The following is a 12,851-nucleotide window of genomic DNA, read 5'->3' on the forward strand; positions in this document are numbered from 1 at the left end:
ATAATTTAATTTTTATTTTTAATTTATTTTTCTTTTATTTTTTCACACAAAGAGAGTAATATAATATTTATTTCCTATAGTTCACACATAAAAATAGAATATAAACTATTTACCTCCTAAATATCAAATCACTTATTAGGAAATAAATCGATTAATAATTTAATTGATTAGTAGAAATTTTAACTTATTCACGTGATTAAGAAAATTAAATTTAATTATTTTCTTAACTATAGTACATAAATATATAAGTTAATAATAAGATAATATATTATTTATAGTAATTAATTTATGTTAAGGGAGGAATTATCGATGATTCTAGATGATGAAGCTGGCTGCACCAAGCATTGCCCACCTTTGCAAATGAGCTCATAGACTTTGTATATGTACATCGTTTGAAATTGTAAGGCACAAAAAAAAAAAAAAAAAAAAAAAAAGGAATCGAACACCAAATATTTTGTAAGAATGTGAGCGGAGGAATCGAACACAATTATGTTTGTTTATTTAGTACACATACTTAACGAAATCTTACGGGATTTTGATCATACACCTCTTTTAGTCATAATGATTTGTTCATCAAAACATCCCATAGGGAGTAATTAAGGATCGGACTCTCCCACAAGCAGAGAAGGCTAGGCACTGGCTTAAAGAAGTCAGAGAGTGGTATTGCTAAGGATGTAGTAAGAGTATAGAATACCTAGCCCTCCAATGTCAAAGCTTGAGGGGCATTTTTGACCAGGTAAGTATGAGGCTAGCCTTTGTCCCTTGGGAAAGGGATGAGGGGTCATCCTTGTCTTAGGTGTTAACTGGGAAGAGTAGTAGAAGGGTGCGCTTGTGAAATTTGACCCTCCTTCTAATGTTAAAATGATGGTTCATTGATATCGTCGACTGATGAGTCGGCACGATTGGTTCACTTCCAAATGCGTAAGTTTATCCGGATGCCTCTTTCTAACTGGCATAGGAGACTTAGTGAGGTGAAATCGCATGAGCGACCCAGTCGGAAGCGCTCTTGTCGATGAGAACCTAGTTCGAGGTGACCGAGTGAGCGGTTTGGGATCTTTCTAGTTGCAAGGTCACCTCTTTGGGTCGGGTCATCTGAGTGTCCTTGAGAGATGATTTGTTTTGTGGTTGCGTGTCTACGTCCTAATAACGAAGTTACTTGCTCTTTGTCGATAATCCAATATCATAGATTAACGTCGGGGTTGCTCGACACAAACCCTTGTATGCTTAAGTCAAACGAAGGAGAGTGAGTAGTCATGTAAATTGTATGATTATATTAATGTATAGAGAGTTCCCCCTCGAGCTGATGATTTCTTTTTATACCTAATTCCGAGACCTTTCTTGCTGATCAGTTCTAATTGATCTTGATAAGGTGATGATTATTGAAATGCACTTTATGCTATTTTGGGTTGGTGATATGAAGTCTTACTTAGATGTCAGCCATAGATGAGCTGACATCCGACAAAATGACCCCTATCAAGCATCTTTGGTCAATATAGTCATAGCCGTCACTGATAAAGCATCGCGTCCTTCTCGTCGACAACCATGTAGAAGATTCGGATCCTCTCCAACCCCTACCAAATCGATTCCCCTCCAATTCTCTCATCTCTACCCTCCGTCTCTTCGATCCTCAATCTCAACCATCGATTGAGATTGATCAGACTCGCGGTGTGCTAACTGATACCAGATATTATTACTATAATAATGATAATTATAATAATAAACCAATACCTGATATTATTACTATAATAATAATAAGTGGCGTGACTTCAATCAGAGTCCGTGTGGTTGTTGACGATGACATTTGCAATGACGTCAGAAGGGATATGATTTCGTGGGGCGGCTATTCCAATTGCGCGTACATGAAAGCCTCTGCAAGAAGAGAATACGTAGGCAAATACGATACGCACACGAACGTTTCAGGGAGATGCGATCTGCACATCACTACCAACAATTATTTGATTCTGTAGCCAAGCTTTGTAGCCTCCACGCTTGAAGCAACGGCAAGGGAATCATCCAGGAGAGGAGAGGGGGTTGAACTTTGACCACTTGAAAGCATGGAACCTGCTTTGTTAGACCAGAAACATTGCACTGTAGAGACGGAGAGCGCAACAAGTGCACGTTCTTGTTTGCTCGGTCAACCTCAGGCCTCCTTCCCTGCATCTACAAATACCCAGCACCCACCGCATCCTCTGAGCACCAAGGCAGATAGTTAGAGCAAAAGCAAGGGGAAAGAGAGAAGAAGAGGAAAGAGAAAGAGCATCCACTTCTTCTGTGCACTAGTAAGAATGGCAGCCATCCCTCTGCTTCGTTCCTACAAGATGGGCAAGTTTGATCTCTCTCACAGGTCAGAACTGCTTCTTTTTCTTCTTCTTCTTTGCTTGGGTTGTTGACACGTGTGTGGGTGTTGAGCTTAATTCTTTGCTCGAATTGTTTGACTACGGCAATTTGTCAATGCTCGTTGAGATTATAATTCCCCTGTTCTTCTTGTTGTATTCACCAAAGAAGTATTTTGGTCTTCTGCTGCAACAGGATTGTTTTGGCACCGTTGACAAGAAGCAGATCATACGGGAACGTTCCTCAGCCACATGCTGTGGTGTACTACTCTCAGAGAGCCACCGATGGAGGCCTTCTCATCACGGAAGCGACAGGAGTCTCAGACACTGCTCAGGGGTATGATTCGTAGCAGCCAAAGTAAAAAATGCTATCATTTGATTACAGTTCGGTGGTAAAACTTGTTCTTCATGCATAGATATCCCGATACTCCTGGAGTGTGGACAAGAGAGCAAGTGGAGGCATGGAAGCCCATCGTAGACGCCGTTCATGCCAAGGGCGGAGTCTTCTTCTGCCAGCTTTGGCATGTTGGCAGAGTCTCCAACACTGGTATTGCTTGGTCCTATCCTTCCTGTTCTAAATTAGAAGCTTGACATTTATGATCCCTTATACGAATGTGTGTGCAGGTTACCAGCCTAATGGACAAGATCCAATCTCGAGCACCGACAAGCAGGTGCCAACACAAGTGCTTCACGATGGCTCGATCGAAGAGTACTCTCGGCCTCGAAGACTAAGAACAGAAGAGATCCCTCGAATCGTCGAGGATTTTAGACTGGCGGCCAGGAACGCCATCGAAGCTGGTGAGATGCTTTCGCTACTACAAGTTCCTCTTTTTCTCATGCATTCTCTTAACGGGTCCGAATTGTGCAGGCTTCGATGGAGTGGAGATCCACGGCGCAAATGGCTACCTGATCGAGCAGTTCATGAAAGATAGCGCGAACGATCGAACCGATGAGTATGGCGGGAGCTTGGAGAACCGATGTCGCTTTGGGTTGGAGGTGGTCGAAGCGGTCGTCGGTGAGATCGGAGCTGACAGAGTTGGGATGCGGCTGTCACCGTTCTTGGACTACATGGACTGTTGGGATTCAGACCCTGAGGCACTTGCCCTCTACATGGTGCAAGCACTGAACAAGCACGGCATCCTCTACTGCCACATGATAGAGCCCAGGATGGCCGTCGTCAATGGCAGGTATCACATCCCTCACAGGCTTCTTCCCATGAGGAAGGCGTTCAAGGGAACCTTCATCGTCGCAGGAGGCTACGATCGCGACGAAGGTAACAAGGTTGTGGATGAGGGATACACAGATCTGGTGGCTTTTGGCCGACTGTTCTTGGCGAATCCTGACTTGCCCAAGAGATTTGAGCTGAATGCTGCACTGAACAAGTATGACAGGAACACCTTCTACACATCTGATCCAGTTGTTGGGTACACAGACTACCCATTCCTGGAGAACTCTGTATGAATGATCAAATGATACATCTGTTCCACTCTACTTTTTTTGTATGCTCAATAAAATTTCATTACAGTGCGTTAATCGGATACAGAAAATGATCAAACACAAGAATTCAAAGCAAAATCATCATCACTACACTTGTTTCTAAAGAACTGTACACGAGGTTTCGTACAGAAGCTTACAGTGACATTTTGCATTGCCTCGAGTGATTTCATCGTTTTACATGGCATAGAAATCATGGAAGAAAAAGCAGCTGGGAAATTACAGTGAGCAAATTGTTTCTGAATGGTTCACTCGGATGTGTCATCAGGTTCTCCACTGGCACTTTCCCAGTGGAATAGGCCTGCAGGAAGAGACCAAGCATTGCGAGCATCGCTAGCCGCCTGCTCTTAATCTCCTTCACCTTGAGCAGTGCAGCTTCGTTTGCCAGCCCCAGAGGATCAAATGGACCTCCAGGGTTGAGCTTGTCCTCCAAATCCTTCTAATATGAGCAGTCTGGTATCATCTAATTTAACAGAACACAAAGTAAATGACTGATTTCGATGTTGAGGTCTTCCTTACCAGTCCATTGATAATTCTATAGTATTCAGCACCTCCAACCAGCACGATCTCAGCAATGACAGCAACCACAAGATTGATCGGAATGTTACTTCCAAAATAATTCGATGTAATTCCATCTAGGAGAAGAGCACCATCTGCAAAACACATCAACAGGCCACCAAATTAGTCAGCGGCACGAACAGACAGCCATTTAGATTTGAAGTATGCTTTGGATTAAGAGGATCATATAGTCAAGAGACACATGAGCAAATTATTTCATGCATTTTAGCACAAATATCTATTGCCTAGAAAGGTGATCTTGTAATTTTACTGTGCATAAATTCCAACAAACAAAGTATATCCACCCAGCAATGCAGGATAAGGATGATCGATGTACATAGTCATACCTCTAATATAGAGAGTTATTTCCTTAGCTTGAAATCTCCTGGATCATAACGAAGCAACCTAACTATATATATATATATATATATGTAGATATATATATATATATATATGTATATATATGTAGATATATATATATATATATATATATATGTATATATATATATATGTATATATATGTATATATATATATATATGTATATATATGTATATATAAATATATATGTATATATATATATGTATATATAAATATATATGTATATATACATATACATATATATATTCTAATACTTGAGGAAATCCATAGATAACTCTAAGGAGGAATTGGTCCATAGTCTTTAGAAAAAATGGCCTGAGCAGATACTATAGATGAACATATCACATAGTAGATGACAGAAGGTGCAGTTCAAAAGTGAAGTTGCTTGAGCTATGAAGATTGTCAGGTACAAAATAAGCATAATACTAATAATACCTTGAACCAGACAGCCTCAGGACCACAATTTGCACCAAACTTGTCGTCGTCGAAGGCCTCTAAGATGACGAAGCCGGCTGCACCGGCATTGCCCACCTTTGCATGGATGAGCTCATAGACTTTGTATCTGTACATTGTTTGAAATTGTAAGGCACAGCGGCGAAAAGGAATCAACACCAAAGATTTTGTAGGAATGTGAGTGGAGGAAGATGACTTGGTTTATCTGGCACACATACTTGGCGAAATCTTCTGGCTTCTTGCTCAACCCAAAAGGATCATAGCCAAAGCTGCAAGGAGGTCAGAGCATGAATGATCCTTCAGGTATTAGAAATTTGAATACAGCACCCACTCCGGTCAATATTCAACTTACTCAAAAGCATACGTTATGACACTGCTTTGGGCACCACACCACCGAGACAAAATAATAGCTCAATGTGGAGCTGACTGAGCTTGTTTCCGGTGACATAATAGCTCTTTGTAAGAAAGAGGCAGCATCAAATCCTTAATTCTACTTAAAGGAGTATGTATGATCGCCACAAAGAACAACTGAAAACAGGAATTGTCAGAAGCATCTTCTATTGTCAAAATTGTATCCGATAATTTAGATAGGTATAAATCTAAATGAGTTCGACAAATTTTATCATCCTCAAGATCCCTACAATGAATGTGATTATATACCGACGAACGGGGATGAGTAGAACATAACAGGCAACAAGTTCAAGTCCATTGAGATATTTTAGAATCTCGTACCGTTCCAAGAGGCCTACCAGCAAGAAAATATTTTTATGCGATCGATCGCGATTTTTCGCATTAGTTGACAGTCCCAAGTGCGTAATTCTATCAAATAGGTTATGAACACCATTAATTAAGCAAAAGTATAAGCCCGAGATGTCGAGCAGTCAGTCTCACCAGACTACTTCATGAGCTCCTCATGGGGGAGAAACAGCAGCTTGCTTTATCTGGGCGGGTCTTAGAGAAAAATGACGAACTAAAATCGCAAAGGCTGAGCGACCGGTGGTGATAGGCGTGCACGGAGGATCTCGGACGCTCCGAAGGAGACCAGTGCGGCCGCCGCGATGAGGCCACGGTGAGAGGCGTGCACCGAAGATCTTGTTGGGTCCAGCCCATATGTGGGCTCGGACAAATTGAGCCTATTGAGCCCAAATCATGGATAAATTGGATCTATTGAGCCCAAATCATTAATTAAGGTGAAGTAAGGTAAATTAGGGTATGCAGGGAAAATAAAAACGTAGAGCAGCGTGCAGCTTGCAGTGTACGTGCACAGTGAACAGCGACGGCGTACAGAGAGAAATAGAGAGAGAAAGTAAGGTTTCTGAGTTTTTCTGCTTGACGATCGGTGGCCAAACGTTGTCAGTTTCGGCCCAAATTTTATGTGGAGAATCCTTGCAGCAAACTCTACAATCCTAACGGTGTTGATCTGCAGTTTACCCTCTCTAAGGTACTTTCTTGCGATATCCACTCTGTGAGACCTAGAATTCTCTTTGGAGGAGATCCACCTATGTGATGAAGATATGGTATTCTTGAGCCAAGATCTATGTTCTTGATGTTATTCTGATCCTCTAGTGATTCTAGAGAAGACCTACTGTAAACCTGTTATCATCATTATTGATAGTGGAAGTTTGAGGTAGACTACGGTCCCGTGGTTTTTCCCACATTGGGTTTTCCACGTTAAAAAGATTTGGTCTCACTGTGTGATTGATTTATTGCTCTATTGTTTATGCTGTGCTGATTGATATTAGCATTTGAATATCAAGTTGGTATTTTGATGAGGAACCTATTTTGATACACAAAGAGGGAAAGAATTATTCCGCATTAACAGGTTTCTTCCCAACAAGTGGTATCAGAGCATCAGGTTGTTTGGTGCTAGTTTTCTTGTGTGATTGAAATGGAGCAGTCAGATGGTATGATTAAATTGAACTCATCAAATTATTCCACTTGGAGGCGTCTGATGGAAGATTTGCTCTATTGCAAAGATTTGTATAAGCCTATCAAGGTTAAAGATAAACCTTCTATTATGGACGATGAAAAATGAGAAGTTCAACATAGAAAAGCTATTGCCTATATTAGAAGATGGATGGATATAAACTTGCATGAGCATATTTCAGATGAAACCAGAGCTGTTGTTGTTTGGCAAAGGTTAGAAAATCTTTTTGCGAAAAAGACAGTGGGAAATAGAATTTCTCTCCTCAGAAGGCTTGTAAATTTGAAGTATAAAGATGGTGATAACATTATTGAGCACATAAGCCTATTTCAGAGTCTTGCAAACAAGTTGGTTGCTATGAAAATGAATATAGATGATGAGATGCAGGGATTATTACTTCTCAGCTCTTTACCAGAAAGTTGGGAAACGTATGTGGTGACTATTTGTAACTCCACGCCAGAGGGGACTCTAACCATAGATATGGTTAAAGACAGTTTGCTAAATGAAGATGCAAGAAGGAAAGAACAGGGTGAATCTTCTTCTGGTGCATTTGTTACTGAAAAACAAGAAAGACGTGGAAGAAGTCATAGCAGAAATCCATATGGTTATAGAGGAAGATCTAAGTCTAGAAGAGATATCAAATGTTTTCACTGTAACAGACTAGGTCACATGAAGAAAGAGTGTAGGTTTTGGAAGCGAGAACAAAATGAAATGAAGAAAAATGAAAAAGAGACCAATACAGTTGCTGCTGAAGGTAATATCACTATTGTCTGTGATGAAGGTTGTGTTAGCCTTGTAGCTCAGGACAGTAATTGGGTAATTGACTCTGGTGCTTCATTTCATGTTACTTCTCATGGTGATTTCTTTAGATCTTACACTGCTGGTGATTTTGGTAATGTCAGAATGGGAAACAATGGTACATCTAAGATTGTGGGTATTGGAGATATTTGCTTGGAGACCAGTATTGGGAGCAAATTGATACTCAAAGATGTAAGGCATGTTCCAGATATTCGTCTTAACTTGATATCTACAGGTAGACTTGATGATGAGGGCTTTGCACATTATTTTGGTGAAAGTAAATGGAAACTCACTAAAGGTTCTCTAATCGTGGCAAAAGGAAAGAAGATTAACTCTTTTTATGTCATGGAAGCTAAGCTACACAAAGGAGAGATTAATGCAATTCGAAAAGGTGAAAGTATAGATCTTTGGCATAAGAGGCTTGGACATATCAGCGAGAAGGGACTTCAAACTCTTGCTAGAAAGCAGTTCTTACCAGAGTTGCAAGGTACATCTCTTAAATCTTGTGATCATTGCTTAGTTGGAAAAACACATAGAGTTGCATTTCAGACATATTCATCATCTAGAAGATCTGATGTTATTGATTTAGTTCATACTGATGTTTGTACTATGCAAACTAGAACTCTTGGAGGTGCTCTTTATTTTGTTACTTTTATTGATGACCATTCTAGAAAAGTGTGGGCTTTTGCTTTGAAATCTAAAGACCAGGTACTCGATGCTTTCAAGGAGTTTCATGTCAATGTTGAAAGAGAAACTAGCAGAAAGCTAAAGTGTGTTCGATCAAATAATGGTGGCGAGTACAGGGGTCCTTTTGAGAATTATTGCAGGTTCCATGGTATCAGGCTTGAGAAAACAGTTCCTAAAACTCCTCAGCAGAACGGTGTGGCAGAAAGGATGAACAGAACCATTGAAGAAAGGATTAGGTGTATGCTTTCCCACGCCAAGTTACCAAAGTCATTTTGGGGGGAGGCTATGAGAACTACAGTTGACCTGATAAATCTTTCTCCATCAGTTCCTCTGCAAGGTGATGTTCCAGAGAGAGTATGGAGAGGAAAAGATATATCTTATAATCATTTGAGAGTCTTTGGGTGTAAAACATTTGTTCATATTCCCAAAGATGAGAGGTCCAAGCTTGATAATAAGACAAAAGCATGTATCTTCTTGGGATATGGTCATGAAGAGTTTGGGTACAGATTATGGGATCCAGTGAACAAGAAGATTATTAGAAGCAGAGATGTTGTGTTTCTTGAAGACCAATTGTTTGATGATGGTGATAATGTTGAGAAGCCAGAAACCTCTGTTTATATTCCTTGGAGTTTGGGTCCAGTTCCTTCACCTGTAGTTCATGATGATCATGGGGGAGATGAACAAGAAGATTGTGGTGAGAATACTAGTGATGATACACCTACAGTTGATGATGCTGAACCAACTGAACAGGCACCTCCACCACCAGTTGAGATTCCATTGAGAAGATCCACTAGAGAGCGACAACCCTCTACCAGATATCCTCCACATGAGTATGTTATGCTTACTGACGGGGGAGAGCCAGAAACTTACCAAGAAGCTATTCTACATGAGAATAAGAGTGAGTGGGTTAAAGCCATGCAAGAAGAGATGAGATCCTTACTTGAGAACCACACCTATGACTTGGTAAAGCTGCCGAAAGAGAAGAAAGCTCTCAAGAATAAGTGGGTTTATAAATTGAAGACTGAAAACAATAGCTCACAACAAAGATACAAGGCACGACTAGATGTGAAAGGATTCAGTCAGAAGAAAGGTATTGACTTTGAAGAAATATTTTCTCCGGTTGTGAAAATGTCCTCTATCCGAGTTGTTCTTGGTTTGGCTGCCCGCTTGAATTTAGAAGTTGAGCAACTTGATGTAAAAACAGCATTTCTTCATGGTGACTTAGAAGAAGAAATTTACATGGAGCAACCAGAAGGTTTCAAAGTCAAGGGAAAAGAAAATCTGGTATGTAAGCTTAGGAAAAGCTTATATGGACTCAAACAGGCACCTAGACAATGGTACAAGAAGTTTGATTCCTTTATGATGAGCCAAGGGTACGATAGAACCACATCTGATCATTGTGTGTTTATGAAGAAATTTTCAGATGATGATTTTATTATTTTACTGCTATATGTTGATGATATGTTGATTGTTGGCCATGATGTTGGAAAAATTGAAAAGCTTAAAAGAGAGCTAAGTAAGTCTTTTGCCATGAAAGACTTAGGATCGGTGAGACAAATACTTGGCATGAAGATTCTTCGTGATAGAAAGAAAAGGAAGATTTGGCTATCTCAGGAGACTTACATTGAAAAGGTTCTTGAAAGATTCAACATGAGTAAAGCCAAAGCAGTTTGTTCCCCACTTGCAGGTCATTTCAAGCTGAGTTCGAAACAATGTCCTACAAGTGAGAAAGAAAAAGAAGAAATATTCAGAGTGCCTTACTCATCTGCAGTAGGCAGTTTGATGTATGCTATGGTTTGTACTAGGCCAGATATAGCTCATGCAGTTGGAGTTATTAGCCGATTTCTCTCTAATCCTGGAAAGGAACATTGGGCAGCAGTGAAATGGATATTAAGATATCTAAGAGGTACTTCCAGGTTGTGTTTATGTTTTGGCAGTGATGAACCTGTGTTAGAAGGGTACACAGATGCAGACATGGCAGGTGATACTGATTCCAGGAAGTCCACTTCGGGATTCTTGATGACATTTGCAGGAGGAGCAGTCTCTTGGCAGTCTAAGTTACAGAAGTGTGTTGCTCTATCAACCACAGAAGCAGAATACATAGCAGTTATTGAAGCCTGAAGGAAACTTTATGGATGAAAAAGTTTCTACATGAATTGGGCTTGAAACATGAAGTATATACTGTTTGCTGTGACAGTCAGAGCGCCATTCACCTCTCCAAGAATTCAACATACCATTCTAGATCCAAGCATATTGATGTGAGATATCACTGGATTCGTGATGTGCTTGAGATGAAAGAATTACAGTTGGAAAAAGTGCATACCAATGAGAATGATTCAGATATGTTGACAAAGTCTTTGCCTAAGGAGAAGCTTGAAGCATGTAGGCGAAGAGCGGGCTTGGTATAGCCCACCATATGAGCTGGAGAGGGAGAATTGTTGGGTCCAGCCCATATGTGGGCTTGGACAAATTGGGCCTATTGAGCCCAAATCACTCATTAAGGTGAAGTAAGGCAAATTAGGGTATGCAGAGAAAAGAAAAACGTAGAGCAGCGTGCAGCGTGCAGTGTACGTGCACAGTGAACAGCGACGGCGTGCAGAGAGAAAAGAGGAGAGAGAAATAGAGAGAGAAAGTAAGGTTTCTGAGTTTTTCTGCTTGACGATCGGTGGCCAAACGTTGTCAGTTTCGGCCCAAATTTTATGTGGAGAATCCTTGCAGCAAACTCTACAATCCTAACGGTGTTGATCTGCAGTTTACCCTCTCTAAGGTACTTTCCTGCGATATCCACTCTGTGAGACCTAGAATTCTCTTTGGAGGAGATCCACCTATGTGATGAAGATATGGTATTCTTGAGCCAAGATCTATGTTCTTGATGTTATTCTGATCCTCTAGTGATTCTAGAGAAGACCTACTGTAAACCTGTTATCATCATTATTGATAGTGGAAGTTTGAGGTGGACTACGGTCCCGTGGTTTTTCCCACATTGGGTTTTCCACGTTAAAAAGATTTGGTCTCACTGTGTGATTGATTTATTGCTATATTGTTTATGCTGTGCTGATTGATATTAGCATTTGAATATCAAGTTGGTATTTTGATGAGGAACCTATTTTGATACACAAAGAGGGAAAGAATTATTCCGCATTAACAGGTTTCTTCCCAACAGATCTCGGACGCTTCGAAGGGGGCCAAGCGGTCGCCGCGACGGTGGAGGCCACGGCGACTGTAGAGGAAGCTTACAGATGGCAGTGGCGATGGAGTAACCAAGCTAAGCTGTACTTCGCTCTTTATAAATAAGTGACAATCCACTCTATTTTTATAAAAATAAAATAAATAAAATGCTTTTTTAGCCCATTTAAAAACTTTCTTTTATAGTACATAAAATATTTTTTTTATTGTATTCCTTTTAATACAAAAAGAATCATGAATCTAATCATAACTTTTTTTTATTTATATATCAAAATATATGACTATTAAAAATTTATAGTCAAATTTATTTATAGTTTTCATGGTGTTTATAATAATGTTAAATAATCTCAATCAAAATTAAAAAAGCCAAGTGTTATTTCCATCCTACTTTGAAATTATTTGATGAACTCTCCGAATCATAATTCCTTGTGTATTCGTGCTCATAAATTATGACTCATCGAATAACATTCGATCGAAGAGACCTTAATCCCATACTTCTTAAATTGTATTCTTCATATTATAAGTTTATTCGACTCAACAATTTTTTTTTTTTCCAATTCAATAACTCATTTTTGTCTAAAGTATGATTTACAAAATTTTTTATAGTTATTTGAGAAAAAAAAGGATAAGCTATATATCCTTTACCCTTTTTCTTAATTAAAAAAATATTATTTTTATTTATCGTCCATAATAATTCCATGATTCTACGACTCTCGAAAGGGATAATCAAATTTCATAAACTATATATCATGTTCTAAGCTACATTATATAAACATAATGTATCATAATTTTTTCTAATTTTCTGGTTTGGTCTAATCTGTAAAATAAAAATAGATTTTTGTCCAACTTTTGAGAACTTATTCACATTCCTCTCTCCACTGCTCAAGTTTGTGCCAACTCCTTTTTGCCACTGAGTTGGGCAGGATTGCAAGAGTGTCAAAGAGAATATTAATGCATAACAAAGATGTGATTCACAAACCAAGAAAATTATTGCTGATTGATGTCATGTGAAAGATGCAAAAACATTTTTCAGGGTACT

At 39.5% G+C, this 12,851-nt stretch overlaps 1 protein-coding gene and 1 long non-coding RNA gene across 2 annotated transcripts; one reads left to right on the forward strand and one right to left on the reverse strand.

Moving 5' to 3' along the window:
- Window positions 1-2,174: 2,174 nt before the first annotated feature.
- Window positions 2,175-3,824, forward strand: LOC135610181 (putative 12-oxophytodienoate reductase 5). Its single transcript, XM_065104357.1, has 5 exons — window positions 2,175-2,344; window positions 2,530-2,670; window positions 2,750-2,880; window positions 2,958-3,131; window positions 3,202-3,824. The coding sequence occupies exons 1-5, from the start codon at window positions 2,286-2,288 to the stop codon at window positions 3,792-3,794; spliced, it is 1,098 nt and encodes a 365-aa protein (XP_064960429.1). The 5' UTR covers window positions 2,175-2,285; the 3' UTR covers window positions 3,795-3,824.
- Window positions 3,825-3,960: 136 nt separating this feature from the next.
- On the reverse strand, window positions 3,961-5,593 carry LOC135610188 (uncharacterized). The gene is made up of 3 exons (XR_010486058.1): window positions 5,436-5,593; window positions 5,200-5,326; window positions 3,961-4,480 (listed from the first exon to the last, which is right to left on the reverse strand). It is a non-coding gene; the product is annotated as an uncharacterized LOC135610188 (long non-coding RNA).
- Between the last annotated feature and the right edge of the window lie 7,258 nt (window positions 5,594-12,851).

Source organism: Musa acuminata, chromosome BXJ1-2 (genome assembly GCF_036884655.1).
Source record: "Musa acuminata AAA Group cultivar baxijiao chromosome BXJ1-2, Cavendish_Baxijiao_AAA, whole genome shotgun sequence".
In the NCBI taxonomy this organism is placed as follows: domain Eukaryota; kingdom Viridiplantae; phylum Streptophyta; class Magnoliopsida; order Zingiberales; family Musaceae; genus Musa; species Musa acuminata.

Bases quoted from the DNA above. Each gene is read 5' to 3' on its own strand.
- LOC135610181 (XM_065104357.1), top strand. From the start codon at position 2,286: ATGGCAGCCATCCCTCTGCTTCGTTCCTACAAGATGGGCAAGTTTGAT. The intron at 2,345-2,529 runs GTCAGAACTGCT...CTGCTGCAACAG, and splicing joins AAGTTTGATCTCTCTCACAG to GATTGTTTTGGCACCGTTGA. The intron at 3,132-3,201 runs GTGAGATGCTTT...CGAATTGTGCAG, and splicing joins CAGGAACGCCATCGAAGCTG to GCTTCGATGGAGTGGAGATC.